The sequence below is a fragment of the Leptonotus elevatus genome, chromosome 7, assembly GCF_054856555.1.
Source record: "Leptonotus elevatus isolate MCC_2025b chromosome 7, RoL_Lele_1.0, whole genome shotgun sequence".
In the NCBI taxonomy this organism is placed as follows: domain Eukaryota; kingdom Metazoa; phylum Chordata; class Actinopteri; order Syngnathiformes; family Syngnathidae; genus Leptonotus; species Leptonotus elevatus.
In genome coordinates this window covers 26,433,613-26,451,264 of record NC_141245.1, presented here as the reverse complement: position 1 = coordinate 26,451,264, position 17,652 = coordinate 26,433,613, and the positions used below count along the sequence as shown (strand labels likewise).

Sequence of the window (17,652 nt, the reverse complement as noted above, 5' to 3'; positions counted from 1 at the left end):
TTTTGCATATCTTGCAAAACTCACGTTTTTGTACAAAACAAGCTCGTATGTTGGGTCAAAGTGACCCAAATCGTGGGTCAGTCCATTTTTCGTTTTGTCGAGTGTCGTCAGTCCGGGTGCAATTCAGTGCACGGGTACGACATCGAATAAATGCCCAATATAAGAATTCATCTCCTAACGTGCTAAATTCACTCGTGGCACGAAACGCGACTTCATGTCTCGCCATTTTGCGTTTGTGTCAATTCTGCCGGACGTCCTTTTAGCGTGCGCTAAGCTAACCGCCGCTTCCCGTTTTCCAGCAGCCCCCCAGTTTGAGCAGGACCACCTGAAAAGGTTTTCTTCAGCTTCCCCGCGACTGGACAACATTCACGCTCATCACCGAGGACGACGTCAGTCAGGTGGCAAAAAAACGATCTTCGGCGTTACGTTGCGCGCAAACTCGATTGCGGCCCAAAAGTGGAGCAGAACAGGAAGGACGTTTTGTTTGACCTTCCAGAACCGCCCGAGCTGCTCACGTACACGCCTGAAAAAAGCCGGAAGGGTTTCCCGCCGCCGCCGGACGGAAATCGGCCTCACAGACGCACCAGGAGGCAATCAGGTACGCCGGAAGGAAACCCGAGCCGACAACTTGAAGTCCGTCGGACTCAAAGTGGACATTTGCCACGTGAAAGTCCAAAAATTCAAAGAAGACGTAAAGACGAGGGCCCGCCCCGATTTCCTCCATTTTGCAATCCCTTAAATGGAAACCGATCTCATCTTCCTCCTCGGAGGACCGAAAAAGTCCGCCGCTGTCCTCTGATGACAAAATGGCCGATAGGATTTTCATTTAAGGGATTGAAGGCAACGACTTCGTGTGCGCTTAAAACGACTCGCTGGCGAGACTTCGCAGATGAAGTGAGATTGCAACTCTGAAGGCGTCTTCTGCTTGTTATGGAAAATAAATCGGGAAATTGCGATCGAGCGCCGCTCGTGAAGGCGCGTCGAGAGTTAATAGTAGCAGAATTTCTATCTACTTTCCGAAATAAATGAAGACACGCGGAGCGCATAAAAGTCAACATCGAGACAATTGGGGGTTTCAATTGATTATTTTAGTTCACGAAAACTCATCAAATACGTCAAACTTCAATTCAAAAAACACCTTTGTTAATGAAATCAAATAAAAAAGGAAATGCTTTTTAAAGAAACGAAAACAAACTGAAACTACATTTTACGTTTGTTTCCGTCTTGGCTAATTCGTGTCACATGTGAGCTTTTGGACTCGATTGTTATCGTGATCTGAAGTCGATTGATTTAACCGGAATAAAGACGTTTGAACGTGCGTCACGCGGCAGCGACGATTAAAAGTCGACCTTTGCAACAATGAGACACAAATCAAACAAAGATGTGTGGAAAAAAGTCCAAATTGAAGGACGCCAAGTTGAGACAATTGGAAGCACAAAAGTTTGTTTGTTTGTCTTTCAGCTCCGGCAAAGGACATCGAAGCAGCGTTTCATCATCACGGTGAGCAAATTCCAAATCAAAGCAATCCGACAAATGCCGGTAAAAAGATCAAAGGAAATTCCCACGCAACTTTCATCTCCAAACACGAATCACGCTTTTTAACCTGTGAGTCATCAACATTCATCACAAGGGAAAGTCCACTTGTCCCGCAGATAAGCCGTCTCCAAGAACGCGTCCACGCCAACAAAAAGGCGCGATGCTTCCCGCCATTAAACTCCAGCATATTTCCATGGAAAGCTGGACGACAATTCTGAAGACAACGGCCGTCGTCGCCGCGCGGCGTCGACGCAAAGACGTCAGAGTTCACCAGAAGGAGTATGGACAGACGCCTGCAGACATAAAAGGGGACTGAAAGACGCTTGCAGACATAAAAGGGGACTGAAAGACGCTTGCAGACATAAAAGGGGACTGAAAGACGCTTGCAGACATAAAAGGGGACTGAAAGACGCTTGCAGACTTGCGAGTAAACTTCGAGACATCTGGGGACAGAAAAGTACATGAAAAGATGTGAGGGATTGAACCCGCAACCTCCAAGTGTGAGGCGAGGCACTCGACCACTCGACCACTGAGCTGAGACAGCAAAAAGGAAAAATGAGCTTAGTAAAGAAATATTACGAAAAACGAACCGCTTCAGCTCGGTTGCACTTTTGTCGGATTGTTTTCATGCTTTCTCATTGATCTTATTGCGAGATTACGCAAAATCTTAAAAGAAGAAAATTCGATTCATGGAACCCCAGTTCGGGACCTTTCATGTTGGTTGCGTGTCATCTTCAAATGTGGAAAATGCTTGTTTTAAGCCTCACAGTCGTTAAAAGTGGTGTTTTTTTTGGTGGCAGTTTTGCTACCATCGTCCTCCAAGTTGCTTAGTGCCAGTAAAAATAATAATAATAATAATAATAATACAGAGCCCCTCAGGCCGTGGCAAAGGTAACGTTCAACAAGTCGATGCTTCATCAGAAAAGTTATGAAAATATTTTTTTAAGGTTGAAAAGTTCCTTAGTGCTACTTTAAAGAAGATTGGAGACGTAAAAGTAGACATTAAAAAACACGTGGGCTGAAAAAGACATCATAAAAATGGACTTGAGGATTTCTGGAGACCAGTTAAGAGTCGACTTAAGGACACAAAAGGGGACGTCAAGGTCGGCGATGTTTGAGACAACGGCAGATGGAATCGAAAAATCAACCTGAAATACACCAAAGTATTTGATGTTGTGCTTGTTAGCGTCCGGCACCGAGTCCGGCAGCTGTCAGATTTGTCCAATTCAAATTGAGAGTCTCATCTTGGTCCGAAAGACAAGCCCTTTGCATTGTGCTAACGTTCTCCTCCTCTCTCCGTCCTCCAACCTCGCGCGACGTCTCCCTGCAGCCCTGAAGGTTAGCGCGTGCCGCAATAGCGCCTTTCGTGTCTCGTGAGCGCCAGCCGATGTCGTGACCCGCCTTGTAAATGTTTGCCAGCAAGCCGACAGCGAGGGCCAACTGAGCCGGGACGACGGTTCGAGCTCGGCGGGAAGCGGCAGCGCGCTGGCCTCCTCTGTCATCCAGATGGAACCGGAGCAGAACCACAAGCAGGAACGACAGGTGAGCTTCATTCAGACTCGCGCTCGCTGAAGACAAACTCATTCTTGACGGACCTTTTTGCCTTTTTGGTCTTTTCTAGGAAGAGGAAGATGATGAAGAGGATTTAGCGTCCCTCTGCGTTCCTCCCACTCTGTCCATCACGGAGGAGATCCTGGAGTTCATCAACCAGAGCCGCGCCAGGGAGGCGCTGGTTTCCACGGTGGGCAAAGGTCGCGCTCGAAAGAGTCGAGCGTCCCGCTAAACGGCCTTTGTGATCTTCTCAGGAGCAGGAACAGGACCGGCCCGCCGAGTGGCAGCCTTCGCCTGAGGAAAGCGACTTCACCTGCCCGCTGCCGCCGGTCGCCTCCAGTCCGGAGGAGACGCTCACTCTGGACCCCCTGCAGGAGGAAGTGGAAACGTGCCAGAACCGAGCCGCTGAGCAGCAGAACGCTGGCTGGCCAAAGGAAGTCCAACGTGCTCGCGTGGTCCGTCAGGAGAAGGTCGAAGAAGGAGTGCAAGCGGAAGAGGAGGAGTTGCAAGAAGAAATCTTCGGTCGTAGGGAAACATCCGAAGAAGGCGAGCGAGAGAACGTTCTGACCGTGCCGACCCCGCCCGCTCCGCCAACGGAAATTTCTCTTTCCGTCTTAGTCGCGGAGGACGGCGAGGCGACTGGTCGCTTACTTGAGGAGGAGGCTACCGATTCCTGCACGAATCTCGATGGCGGCCCGAGCGCGAGGCCAACCAGAACCTCTGCTCTGACCAGACGTGACAAGAGGATCATTGAAAAAATCAGAAGTTATTATGAGGCAGCAGCTGAACTGGAAGACGACCAAGAGGCAGAAGATGCCGGACCGGAAGAAGATAAGGAGACATGTAGCAGGAGGGACGACCAAGAGGAGGCTAAGAACGAACCTGTCCAAACGGAGACCGGTCGCCACGAAGAGATCACTTCTCCGGCTGGTCCAGCCTTGCCGGAACTTTTAGAAGATTCTCATGAACATAAAGGACACGTCGATACAACCGTTAGCCTCGCGGATTTGGAAGCCAAAGACACAAATGTCCCTGATAAGTCACCAAACTTCACCTCGATGGGAGACCGTGAAAATCCAAATGAGGTTCTTGTGGATCTGCCGTCAACGAGCGTCCAGCCCAGTGAAGCTGAGAAGGAAACGGAGGGAGGAAAAGGAAGCGTCAGCAACCAACAATCGGACGAAGAACTAAACGATGGAGCAGAGAACCGTCAGCAAAATGAAAATACAAGGCAAGAAGAGAGAAATGACACGAGTGAAAGTCTTCCTCTCCAGTTGGCAAGGACGAATGAGACTGAATGGAACCGAAAAGAATCAAAGGAAGAAAAGGGAAGTCTCAAAGAATCCTCAACAACTCAATCAAATGCTCCACAAAGTCATAAAACTTGCACGAGAAGCAAACATAAAGTGAGCAAGACCAGTAGAACCCTTGAAGAACTTCCAAGTCAAATTCAACTTGGACGAGGTTGCCGACAGTCCAGGATCGTCTCAACTACCCGGGCCTTGTTTGAGGGCCTGGTCTCGGACATCACCGCAATCGGCTTATTTGAGGCCGGCCCCGTAGTGGACCCGTCGCTGATGGAGAACTCTGAGCGAATCCTCAGCAAAGTCCAGACTCTTGCCAGTATGTACAGTGCGAAGGCTGGCACCATGAAGGTGCCCTTGCATCAGCAACGGGCCCTTTTTGTTCGCAACAGAAACGTAGCTTTGACTGGGCTGTCTTCGCTTTCAAGTCGGACTCAGCAGACTGAAAGCCGGCCGGAAGTGAGGAAACAGACCAAATGGGACGTCTCAAGTCGTGCTGCTGCCAAAAGAAGTGACAGTCCCATTGATGCCAAGCCCGGACCCAAATCCGACGCACAGACCAAATCCCAAAGATTCTCTCAGACCAAAGACCAGAACACTCCCAACACTCAAGCCAAGAAGAAATCGCACGTCCCCGCTCATGCACCGATGCCATGCGAAGGCCAGAACTACACCAAGACCGACGGCAAGAACCAGAATCACACCATGAACCAGGAGGACATTAAGAACCTGGGTGAGAGGGTCATGAAAGAAACAATTACTCCATGGTGTTTTTCAAACAGCAAACACAGATTTGACTTTGAGTTTCTTCCACATATCGCTGGCGTTGGGTTCGAAAACCATCTCAAAACCGCCATGTTTGTGGAGCAATTAACACCGCATCGGCAAGGAGGGCGAGCCATTTTCAACACGTTCGATTGATCAAATAATTAGTGAAAAACAAAACCGAGACCCACGTGGGGACTAACCGATGTTATCCGTTTGTGAAAAATAATCAAATTGACCAAATTTGGACATTCGAACTTTCGGCCCGATGCCCGGCTTGCAAGAATTCAGACTTTCTAAGACCTAGCACAGGTGTCAAACTCAGGTCCTCCGGGGGTGTTTTAGATGTTCCCCTCCTCCAACACACCTGATTCAAATGATCTCTGCAGCAGCCTGTTAACAACCCTGATCCTTTGAATTGGGAGGGAAACTTCTTGGGGGTCGGCATAACTCAGTTCAGTGGTAGAGTAGTCCGTTCCCAACACGGAGGTTGTGGGTTCGCTCCCCGGCCCTTGTGACCATATGGAAGTGTCCTTGAGCAAGACACTGAAATCCCCAACCCACCGCCTTTGCTCTGAGGACCTTAACAAGTGGAAAAGCGCCACGCAAGTGAAAGACCATTTCCCGTTTAAAACAAAACAAAACCCGAGGACCGGAGTTTGACACCTCTGCCTCAGTGACTAGATAAACACAAATGGTTCTCATCAATCACATGTGATCCATTACTGTAACGAGGTTTGTCACTCATTGATGTTCTCTTGTAGATGCCCTGAAAAAGGCGACGCCCGGTGAAAAGCCAAAGTCTCCCTGTGGACTTGAATCCCGCGGATTCACCCTCTCCAGGCCCAGGGACTTCATCACAGCGCTGAACAAAGAACACAACTATGGCAGGCTGGAGGATAAACTCGAGTCATCTGTCACGCCAGACGCAAGATCAGCGGCTTTACTAAGAACTTATTCAAGTCAAGATCAGAGTAGCGCCCTCAGGTACGTACGCTTTCTACGTCATAAAGTTGACCAAGTCTGTCTTGTGTCCTGAGGCAAAAGACCTTTTTCATGCCTGTCTGTAGGTCGGAGCTGAGAGAAGAGCATGTTTACGCAGAAGACGCGGCGTCTGTAAACAGCCTTGTTGAACACTCGAGTCGGTCTTCTCACGTACCACATTGGAATGTTTCCAAAGACGAAGATGGTCATGGCCGATATAAACAGGATTTACCAGCTGCGCAAGACAAACACGATCCACAATTCCAGATCCCTGCAAAGCATCACAAGAGTACACATCAACCGAGCAAGGATAAGCACAGTCTTGGCTCGGGGCTCGGATACTTAACGTGTTCTGGACCCCGGCATGGAGATACAAGCCCGGGAGAGATGATCGTGTTGTCGTCAGCAAAGAACCCGATGGCCGCTCGACAACAGACTTTCTTTGTCCAAAAACCCATGGACGAGTGTCCTCGAGAAGCTTTAAGCCTCATGGGTGGGAGACAACCTGTCGCGGGTGTCCCCAGAGGCTCAACCAAAGACGAGCTGCCATTGATTAATAAGAGCAAGTGTGAATTAAATAGTTATTCACAACCCACATGGAAATGTTTGCCAGATAGGAAAGGAACATTGTCGATACCACCACCAGAAGGACCAAGTCCATTGTCGTCCATGCAAGTCGAAAGTTGCACTCCAATGGTGGAGCCTCATGACTGTGTGCCAAAATTCACCAGCCAGAAGCCTTTGGACCTCCAGGCCGTGTCGAATACAGTGAAAGTCCATGCCAGCACTTCATACCAATTTAGGTAAGTCTGCCATTTATTCACCCAAAAACTACAAACTAAACCACTATATGTATTTTAGCAGAACCCGAAATGTTTACAAATGGTCTTTGTCCACTCCAGGAAGCCAGACCAGCAGGGTCCAGGACGACCTACTAGCCTGCCCGTCATAAGTCCCCCTTCAGGATGCTGCTCCCCTCCCCGAGCCGTGCTGGATGTGTCCTGTCAGGTGGAGCCATCAAGCCCCCTCATGGTGACACGTGACAAGGAAACACATTTGGGGACATGTGGGCACACGTCTCCTCCCGCCATTCGGGCTCCCAGCCCCACCCCCTCCTCCGTTTCTGCTCGAGCGCCCACGTGCTCCTCACCATTCAGGGCTATTCCGTTATCTTCTCCCACCCCCTCAGCAAACGAAGGCTTTGTTTGTCCAGACATCAAATCCAGGACTCACCCAAGTTTCTCTGCTCCTCCGTCATCTGTCAAGAGTTTCTCCAAGAGTGCTCCTGCTGCCCCCTCTCCAACACACTCCTCTGCTTTAAGTCACATTTCATCCAAAGGAGCAGGACTTCCTTCCCCGATACAGCCCCCTTCCCTCCGCACCCCACCTTGTTCCTCTCCCGTTGCGTCTTCCTCCACATTCACAAGATCGTTAGCTGCCTCCTGCATCAGTCAAACTTTGGCCAAAAAGAACAACGGCAGGCATCAAGTCCAAAGCTCGTACGCGCCGAGTCCTTCATCTGCACCATCCTTAGCGTCCTCTCATCTTCGACGACGTTCTCCATCACCTCGGCTCTCTCACAGCCAGGAGGTTCCGTCTGCACCGGCCTCCTCCCGTTCGATCCATGGGAATCCGCAATGTCCACCATCTCCTCTCAGGTCCACTTGTCCTCCTCCTTCTTCTGCCCACTCAACTTTGCACTCTAATTCTCAAAACGCTTCTTCTTCTCCATCTTCTTCTTCTTCTCCATATAGAAGAGCCAATCAGCATCAGCCTCTGTCCAGCACGTCTTCTCATCATTATGATCACTGCCTTAGCCACAACGTGGACTTATCACAGAATGCTAACAACGTTAGCTTACCTGCAAGTTCCAAATGTGATTTTAGCAGCGAGAGCTCCTCTCTCGGATCACAGATGGTTGAATTAGCGAATGTTAGCAGCAGTATCACCGGCGTGCAACAAACTGGTGATCGTCTCTCCTTCGGGTCGCACAACCGCATAGCGCGTCCGTTTTCCGCATCCGAGCCAAACTCAAGAGTCCAGTCCCCGTCTCCAGCCGTGATCCCCCCTTCCTTTATGCGCCTCTGCTCTCCCCCCCCGCAGCATAATTCTGCCTCTGCCATGGCAAACAAGCCTCCCCACCCCAGATGCTCTCGGACTGGAGGGGCAAGTTCCCATAATCCTTTAGGTCTAACTCTAAAGATTCCTGACGCGCCCTCAGCAATTCTCACAAGTGGACCTGCCGGCCCTCAAATGATCTCGCCGCCGGCTATCGGTGTGTCACTTTGGACTTGCAATGTCGCAGCACCCCAACCCAGAAACCCTCAATTCATGTCCCCTTCTCGCTCCTTTACTTCTTGTTCCGGTCTCGAGAATGCAACGTTTTCCACCCCCACTTCTGTCCTACTGCACAGTTCCGGTGCTGGATCCCCTCATGGACGCCCAAATCAACCTATCATCCTACAGAGGTCTCTCTCTAACCTGTCAGAAACCTCCACAAGTCCAGTTCAGAGGGAACCTGGTGAACCGCGTTCCTCCTGGGCCGAGAGGTCTCATGGCATCACTGATACCTTTGACCAGCGGCAGTCTGGTTTGGCCAGCCCAAGGAGCAGATGGTCCCCCTTTGGCGGTTCGCCATCTTGCCTCAGCCCTCGTGGTGGACTTCAGTCACCAGCCTCTCCTCGCAGCTTTACCGCTGGGAGGAGCGACTTCGGTGCGGAGCATTTGAGCAGCGAGCCTTGGCTGGATGGACAGCTGCTCGCCAGCAGCTATAACGGACGTGACGGCTTCCATGCAAGCGGGACCTCCGCCCCTCTGGCCTCGGCTTCTCCGCTAACCCCCCTCTCGCAATCCCTCCACCCCTCGAAGGCGGCAGATTGCGGAGATCCACGGCTGGAGCAAGGGAGCTGCCGCAGCCATCTGATTTGCGCCTACGTAAGCAGACCTCCGCCAGAGCCCAACTTTGCCGCCCCCTGCGTGGTCCCATCCTCGTCTCCAGCCGCCCGCCGCCAAATCTACCAGGCCCGGTTGCAGTCACCTCCAGCCTGCAATCGGAGGACGAGCTACGCCACCACCGTCAACTTGCAGATAGCCGGAAGTGGCCGAATAACTTCTTTCAGCACCGCCCGTGTGAGCGTGAGCCAGACGCCGCCCAACGGCGCTGCAGGCGGAGAAATCCACAGCGCCAGACGAGTAAGCGTGAATGGACTATCGCACGTTTCTTCTGCGCTTCCTCACAACTACGACCAAATACTCCAAACGCCATCCAGCCATCATCAAGAAACGTAATGTTTCTCCAAGAGCCATTTTGGATTATGTTCCTGTTTGGAGGAAGTTGGGCTGACTTGAGCGCATGATGGCTTTTCAGGAACCAAATCGAATGGGACTAAAATGGGAGCACAGAGACTGAGAATGTTTTTGGAGTAGATGTGAAGTCTTCGTCACCTTCGTTTGACCCAAAGTGTAAACAAAAGAGAAAAATCATTGTTAAAAACAAAGAAATCGGTCCTCTGTCCAACAAATGCTGTCAGCGATCACATTTATGTTCTGTACTATCATGAGTCACAATAGATACTATTATTATTTGTACTCGTAATGAAATAATAACCATTTGTAGTCTTTGTAATTGTTTATTTATGAATTGTCATTAGCACTTAGCAGCAGATGATTAGCACAACGTGCTCATCTCTTTGGCGCGTTTGTGTCGGCCATGACGTGTCTGGAACATTCAGACCAACAAGCTTACAAACTACAAAATGGAACGAAGGGACGGCCTGCAATTGTGAGGAAATCTGTGGACGTCGCATTTGTGGACATTTGTTGTTTGGCTGGAAATATCGCCAAGTCCGTCCCTGCGTGGCATCAGCTTGACTTCTGAGACTCAAAGCGTAACAATGGATGAGGCGCGAGTCAGAATTCCTCTTAGGACGTTTCCTCCCGAAAGGACGTCCTCTCGCTGTCATTGGCAAAATACGCGATACCCATAAAGTACGATGGTGCCTTGACGTACCAGTTTACTTTGTTGTGTGACCGAGCTTGTAACTCAATTGACTCAAATAAAACCACCGCTGTTGCTTCCCATTGACATCCTTCGCATCTTTGAAGAATCCAGGTCCAGAAAATCAAAACCCTGAAACAGTTTGGCTTTAGCCGCAAGTGCTTCTACTCAACAGGTGGAGACGAGCTCATTTAGCTGCCAGTCGAAGCACCTGCGACTGAAGCCAGTCTGTGGCAGGGTTTTTTACTTTCTGGACCCGGATTGCCCAACCCTGATCCTCTGCATTGATCATCAGGCACGGAAATGTTTCATGAGCCTACGTGGACTCAAATCTGCTCAATCGGGTTTAACTTGCATGCGCACGTACAACGGTGGTTTCCAAACTCAGTCCTCGAGGGTCGGAGTCCTGCAGCTTTTGCATGTTTCCCTGCTCCAACGCACCTGATTCCAATGAACAGGATGGTTATCGGGCTTATGCCGAGCTGGCTGAGGAGCTTCAGGTGTGTTGGAGAAGGGAAACATCCAAAAACCTGCAGGACTCCGGCCCCCGAGGACTGAGTCTGGACACCACTGATGTACATCATCCAACGCACAGCGCAGGTCAGACGCCTCCATGCTCACGTGGATCGACGTGCGGCTCTTGAGCAAACTCCAGCTGCCAATCAGGCTGTTGCCGCAGTTCACAACCATCACTGAATCCATCCTCGCCTCTTCCGTTACCGTGCGGTACGCTGGCGCCGCTGCCGAGGAGGCGCACAACTGCCGAGGAGGCGAGTGGCTGGAAACGTCCGTCCCTCCGGGACCCGTAACGTCTCCGGGACCCGGGGCCGTGTGGGTCGGATTCCCGCCGATCCCGCTCAGCGTCACCCTGGACGATGCCTGTTGGACCCTCTGCCCTCAGGCAGGAGATTGAGGTCCGACCTCCCGCCACATGATCAGCTTCTTGCCCTCGACTATCAGACTCATGAAACCGTAACAAAGTGCTTTTCGTTTCATGTTCCTGGTTGAAAATGTGCCTTTGACTGCCGGTGGCAAGAAAATCTATTCTGATTCTGATCGTTGTGACGGACCAACAACCAGTCCGCCATTGGCCTTCAAGTGATCGACTGGTGACCAGCCCAATGTTTGTCCGTAGGTACCTTGTGATCCACTGGCGACCAGTCTGTGGTCCATCAAGATCACATGTGTCAAGATCCTGCCCTCGAGGGCCTGAGTCCTGCGTGTTTTCGAGGTTTCTCTACTCCAACACACCTGATTCAATGATCAGGATCATAATCGGGCTCCTGCAGAGCTTGCTGATGAGCTCAAATATGAATCAGCAGTGTTGAACGTGGGAAACCTCGAAAACATGCAGGACTCAGGCCCTCGAGGACTGGACTTTGACACCACTGATCGAGATCTCGCTTTAGGTTTCTTGGCATCCGGTCTGTTGTTTGTCTATCGATAGCCTGTGATTGACTGACGCGCAGTCCAATGTTTGTCAAGATGTGCCTTGTGATTGACTGGCAACCATTTTGTTGTCTGCCTGGTACCTTGTGATTCATGGGTGACCAGTCTATATTGACAAGTGGTGTCAAATCCAGGTCCATAAAGTAAAAACCCTGTCACAGTTCGGCTTTAAGCACCGGTGCTTCGACTCACACGGGTAAACAAGCTCATGTGTGGACGGCTTGGCGACCAATCACAGGGCGCGGTGCGAGCAGACTGGCCGCCAGTCACTTGCAGGACATGAAAACCAACACTGGATGAGCTTGTTTACCTGCCGGTTGAGTTGAATCTGTTGCGGCGAAAGCCAAACTGTGGCTGGGTTATGATTTCCTACCCGGGATTTGACACCGCTGATCTTGACTTAGATTGGTCTACTGCGTTCTGTTGGCCTACTTGACTGGTGACCAGTCTGTGGTTTGTGTAGCTCTTGTCTTAGATTGAGGGGAAAGCAGTCCAATGCTTGTTTTGATGTGTCCTGCAAATGACTGGCGGCCAGCCTTCCGGCGCGGTGACCTGTGATTGGTCGCCAAGTGTTCAGAATATGGCCTGTGATGCCAGCGACCAGTCCGTTGGAATGAAATGATCACAAAGAAGTTCACTGAAGGTTGCTTAATGCCTTCAGACGACAAGAAAATAGCCCGAATTTGGCCCGGCCGACGTGTCGCGGGCAAACGGGGCATGTCGTTAGCGATTTTGAGTTATCTCGACGTAGCGTCGTCGGCCGTGTGGTGTGACACGTCTAACGATTGGTCGCCTCGTGTCTGGGATGCTTCATGACCATCACGACGAAAGTCTAGCATGTCCGAATGGGGTAGATGCCACGGACTTCCGACTTCCGGGTTTTACACATCAGCGCCGTTTCCGGCCACAGCTGGCCGCCTTCCAACACTCGAACCCCCGAACCACCCCCACCACCACCCCCACCCCCTTGTTGTCTGATGTCAGATGGATCTTTTTGTCGTCATGCTGGTGCAGGTGGCGACCATTGAGAATGTGCTGGTCCATGGACTGCTTCCCGTTCGGGAAACAAGACAAATTGAGTGGCGGGAAATGAGGAGGAGGAGGAGGAGGAGGAGGAGGAGGTTGTGAAGCAGGCGGGAGAGCATTTGGCCATCTGCAACTCCGCTCACAAGCGCTCGCCAGCCAGCCAGCGCTCTTTCACAACATTTCCACTTGTAACGTGACATTTGGTGGACATGTCCAACGCGGATAGAGACACCCCAAAAGTGTCGGGAAGCCGCCGCAAGTCCGCCATTTGGGTCGCACGCAGCTTTGATTTCGGCGGCGTTGATTTCGGCGGCTTTAATTTCGGCGGCGTTGATTTCGGCAGCTTTGATTTCGGCAGCTTTGATTTGGGCGGCGTTGATTTGGGCGGCGTTGCCTGCGGGAAGACGAGGATGACGAGGATGACATGTTGAGAGGAAGGCCAGCGCTCGCCACCGTTTTGTGCCTGGCTTGGGTGCTGCTCGGGGACGAGGCTCGCACCCGTTGCAGCTTGGACTTGGCCAGGCAGGTGAAGCTCCTCATGGACGCCGCCGCTTCGGTACGATCGCTTGACAGCTCTTGACGGAAATTCACGTCTTCCTCGCTTTGTCTTTATTTTGCATCGATTTTTTCTTTCTTTCTTTTTTTGACATGATCCTTGGAAGGCAAATAAGCTAAGTGTTGCAGTCGTTTTCTTTCATCCAATTTGTTTTGTTTGCGTATTTATAGCTTGAATTATAAAATGGAATGTTCATTTTCCCCATAAAATTCTACACGTGCAGCAATAATGACAACAAGAAACTTTTTGTTGTCGTGAGATTTTAAACGGCTGCCAAATTGGAAGTTTATGTAGCCTAACATGGATATTTGTTCCCCCTGGTCTTTATATTTTCCCAATAATTGTGTATTTCTGGTCAAATTTTCTGACATCTTTCTATAGGTTACCCTATTTATTTGTTGTCTTTTTTTGTCGAATATGAGTTCGGTTACAGCCAAAGTGGATTTCCAACTCCACATTCTAGTCTCACCATTTAGCCTAATAATTATAACGATAGCATTTATTCATCAATTCATTCTCCGAACCGTTCATCCTCACTCGGGTCGCGGGTTTGCTAGAGCTTCTTCCAGATGTCGATTTGGCCGAAACTTTTGCAAATTCTTTTCAATGTTGACCAGACCAAATAGGATTCTTTTTGCCATAAAGCTGCCGTGAAGTGAGCACGTGCAGTGCAGCCTATCGTCAATCTAATCAATCACGTGACATTTTATCAGTGTGTTGTTGTGCGTCTCCCTCAGCAGTGTGCAGATTGCAAGTTGTACACCCCCGGCATCAGCGACTACATGGTACGACCCTCTTCTTCTTTACGTCTTCACTTTTTCTTCTTCCTTTTGAAAGCAACATCAAATTTGGTCGACGTGGCTGTCGTGAGCAGACCTACAAAAAGATATATAGCAAGTCCAGGGATGGCGCTACACCTGGATTGGGGGGGGGGGGGGGTAGCCCTGGTAAAATAAAAAAAAAACATTGTGTAGCCATACTTACGCTCCTGCATGCAGCATTTTATCTGATATTCTGAAAATATATTCAGAAATTATTTTCTCGCGCCCCTATCAGCCAATCCCGCTTTAAGACCCGAGAGAGAGAAAAATCCTGGAGCCAGGCAAGTCAGATTTTTCAGTTGACTCAGTTGCTTTCATGCTGATTTTTAAGCGATAGAAAGCATTGAAGACGGTTTGATTTAACAACACGGATTTTGATTTTTATGTCTCAAAAAGCCTTGAACAGCAACATTTGATAGAAAGGTCTGTTATATACGCAGACCCAACGTTTCTGAAAAGGCACAGGAAATCTGATATTTTCAGATCCATGCATTATCTGAAGCACTTTAAAAAAAATGTTTTAGAGACAATGGCCGCCAAACGTGAATCAGATGAATGATGCGAAACTGCAACTTTCGAATGGTAATTGCATGTGTTTCTCATAACCTCCCATATTTCATCTGTTGGGACAAAAGCCAAGTCACACTGTAACCGGGGTATTTGCTTGGCTAATATCGTTAATTATTTCTTTAAAAAACAAACAAAAAAACAAGAACAACAAACCATAAATGTGTAATTTTGGCTAATATTTTTCCAATATGTGTTTTTCATGTGATGTTTCTATTTAAATCATAATGTTTCAAGGTTTTTTTCTTTCGGATATCAATCTGTTTTTCATCTAATCATTTCTATTTTTATATATTTTGTAATTAAAATGTTGTATCTAATTCGTGTATTTAGTTGCCATTTTTTCTCACGTAATTGTTTATCCTATTTATATTTTTAACCAACTTTTAAATTATTATTTTTTTTTTAACAATTAGTTAGTTTTTTCTTCCCAGTATATATTTTTTTGTATAGTAAAAGATTAAAAATACAGTAGTGTTTAATTTTTTTTTACAAAAAGTGATGAAAATATGGATACAAATATAAAAGTATCAGTAAAAACTGCACAGACGGTTAAAGAGGGAACCTTTGTTAGTAAGGCAATAACATTTTAAAATATATATATATATGGTATAGGTTACTGTTACACGCAAGATATATGCTGGCACTTTTTGATCATTTCTGCCTTCCTCAAAATCATCAACCGTCCCATCCGAGGCCGCACTTTTTCTCATACAATCCTTCTTGGCGTATACTCTGTTTCATCTTCTTTTTTTCCTTGTTTTGTCAGACGTGTCCCAAGGACACGCTGAATTGCTTCTCCACAGAAGTCAAAGTTCTCCTCATCGAGTGGGAAAGAACTGAAGAGAACATTTTGAAAAATGTGCAGCGGGGCCTCATGTTCTTAGAGCGCCAGCACAACCAGGTGAGCACAATTGAGGTCAAAGGCCACAAATGATTTTGTGCGTGAATGTGTTTTGTATTAGTTTCCACCAATCTTGCCATAAATGACATCATCATGCAGACATGTGAAAACAAACAAAGTGTTCTTTTCAAACATACATCAAAAGTCAATTTCTTGATGGATATCATCGGTTGAGAAATGAGCACGGTATGGCGTCTTTCCTGAATCCTGAAAGCCCCCCCACCACCACCCTTTTGGGGGGTCGTTTGTTCCCGATTTCCATAGAGCGAGACCGCGTGTGGTCCGTGTGAGCTCCACCCGGAAGAAGGCGTCCGGCACTTCCTGGAGGAACTTCTCCAAATTTTGGAGGCCTTCAACTCGGCTTGTAGTGCCGCCGGCGGAAATATGCCCCCTGCTGGCCGTTAGTTACAACACACCTGCTATTTCTGCAAATCTCAGAAGGGAAACAAAGAAAGAAAGGTTCTGTATGAACTGGAAGCGTCTTCTTTCAACTCGTATTTTCTTCTTCTTCTTTTCTTTCTTTCAATTTTTCCCATGAGATCACATTTTTCTTGCGGGAAAAATATGACATTCAGTGTGTAAAATAGATCCTTTCCCTCCAGTTTTTTTCTTTTCATAAAAAATGTGTTTGGGAAATATGCAAAATATTATTATTTTTTTTTTTACTTTTGTTTGGGTACAATTTTTATATTATATACCATTGTAACGTTGTAGTAATGTTGCTATATTTAAGCAAATGTTACACTGGCTTATATGAAATGTACTTTTTTAAGAATAAAAGCTCGGGCCTTATTTTTGGATTAATATTTTCATGTTGGTCAGAACGTTGCAATTGACCTTTTGCACGTGACGTCACAGCCCTCATGGGAACGGGACGCTGGACGGCAAAAGAGCCACTTGCCTGTATTTGTAACCATTGAATCTCATACAGCGGAAAGTCTTTTATCTAATCGATGATCTCATAAAATGGTCATATGTCGCCGTGCGGTCGGTTGTACAGACAGACAGACAAAAGGAGTCAACCAAATGTTGCTTTTTATCGCATACTAATGAAGACTAAAGACGTGGTTGATAGCAGCAGTCGACAGAAAGGTCTGGCAGCCCACAAAGTATTCACGGATTTGTAGCGACCATTTTTTGCGAGGTTAGTCGATAAATGTTCATACATTTTACGAGTAAACGTACACGCTAACAAAGATTGTAACAGAGGTGTCGCATTGCGTCTTTCAAATCACACGAACTCCAACTGCACAAACGCACAGCTTCGTTTTAAAATGCACCTTCTGCAAAACTATTAAGTGCATTGGACTGTTTAATTTAGGGCGATTTTGTCTTTGTGCTTGGAGTTTTTCACTCCGAGTCATATTGATGAAATGTCCGACAATAGTCGTTGGTTCCATGCTCGTCAACATCGTCACGCAGCATTATCGCGCCGTTTCAATATAGAATGTTAGCATCATGTTAGCACGATCAACAAGTTTTACCAAGAGACGACATCACGATATCGGACCCGCGCTGGGAATTCCGACAAACGTCGGCCATTTGATTCACTTGATCAAAACTGCAGGCAACAGAAAGAAGGAGCTGTTTTCAAACTAGCGATCTCAAACTTAAATCAATATCGCGCTCTACGAGTCCCGACAAAATGTGACACTTGGGCTGACAGGCGAACTTCGGTTGAAGTCACAGATTGGCTCGTCGGGCGATAATAACTCCTCATTGGGTAAAATAGCAGTCACTCAGTCGCTCCGGGCCACGCCCACTTCCATTCAACAATCATTTCCTCCCGCCGTCCGCCACGGGGCAGTCACGTGATCACGTGACGTCGCTGCAAATGGTCAAGACTTGGAGGGCTACAAAAAAACAACTTTTGAGGCGCTCCTTGCTGTCAAATGAGTTAAAGTAAGCGGAGTTTGATTGGCACGTCTGCAAATGATGAAGAGCTTGCACCTCTTTTGTTTCAGTTTGTCAAATCAAGTCAGTAACGCTTGTTTATTTAAGCGCTGCCGACTCTCGCAGAAGTTGTCCTCGTGACAGCAAATGTTCTCGTTAGTAAGATGTGATAAGGCAATTTTGGCAGATGTTTTTATTAGAAAGACGTATCAATTGTGATTTTTATGATGGTTTTATCTTATTTATATTGTTTTTTTGAATATTGTTTTTAATACATTGTGTTTTATTTTTTACTCACT

At 48.1% G+C, this 17,652-nt stretch overlaps 3 protein-coding genes across 9 annotated transcripts in view; all 3 read left to right on the top strand.

Moving 5' to 3' along the window:
• Positions 1-1,781, top strand: part of plekhg2 (pleckstrin homology domain containing, family G (with RhoGef domain) member 2) — a 28,565-nt gene extending 26,784 nt beyond the window's left edge. For 2 of the 4 annotated variants that reach the window (XM_086080939.1, XM_086080938.1), the window contains 3 exons: positions 300-398; positions 497-598; positions 1,462-1,781. In XM_086080939.1, the coding sequence (XP_085937065.1) occupies positions 300-398; positions 497-598; positions 1,462-1,754 (494 nt within the window). In that variant the 3' untranslated portion in view covers positions 1,755-1,781. The remainder of the gene's footprint in view (positions 1-299; positions 399-496; positions 599-1,461) is intronic. The other 2 variants (XM_086080940.1, XM_086080941.1) reach the window with 2 other exon arrangements.
• A 907-nt stretch (positions 1,782-2,688) lies between these two features.
• LOC147171721 (uncharacterized) lies at positions 2,689-10,224 on the top strand. The gene is made up of 7 exons (XM_086080937.1): positions 2,689-2,874; positions 2,956-3,078; positions 3,158-3,277; positions 3,342-5,124; positions 5,921-6,143; positions 6,227-6,943; positions 7,043-10,224. The coding sequence occupies exons 1-7, from the start codon at positions 2,707-2,709 to the stop codon at positions 9,426-9,428; spliced, it is 5,520 nt and encodes a 1,839-aa protein (XP_085937063.1). The 5' UTR covers positions 2,689-2,706; the 3' UTR covers positions 9,429-10,224.
• A 2,539-nt stretch (positions 10,225-12,763) lies between these two features.
• On the top strand, positions 12,764-17,630 carry il15l (interleukin 15, like). 4 transcript variants are annotated; one of them, XM_086080757.1, is made up of 4 exons: positions 12,764-13,138; positions 13,906-13,953; positions 15,326-15,460; positions 15,725-17,630. In XM_086080757.1, the coding sequence occupies exons 1-4, from the start codon at positions 13,037-13,039 to the stop codon at positions 15,863-15,865; spliced, it is 426 nt and encodes a 141-aa protein (XP_085936883.1). In that variant the 5' UTR covers positions 12,764-13,036; the 3' UTR covers positions 15,866-17,630. The 4 variants fall into 4 exon arrangements, with proteins under 4 accessions (XP_085936883.1, XP_085936882.1, XP_085936881.1 ...); XM_086080756.1 differs by having other exon boundaries at positions 12,764-13,168; positions 13,909-13,953; XM_086080755.1 differs by having other exon boundaries at positions 12,764-13,168.
• The last annotated feature ends 22 nt before the right edge of the window (positions 17,631-17,652 follow it).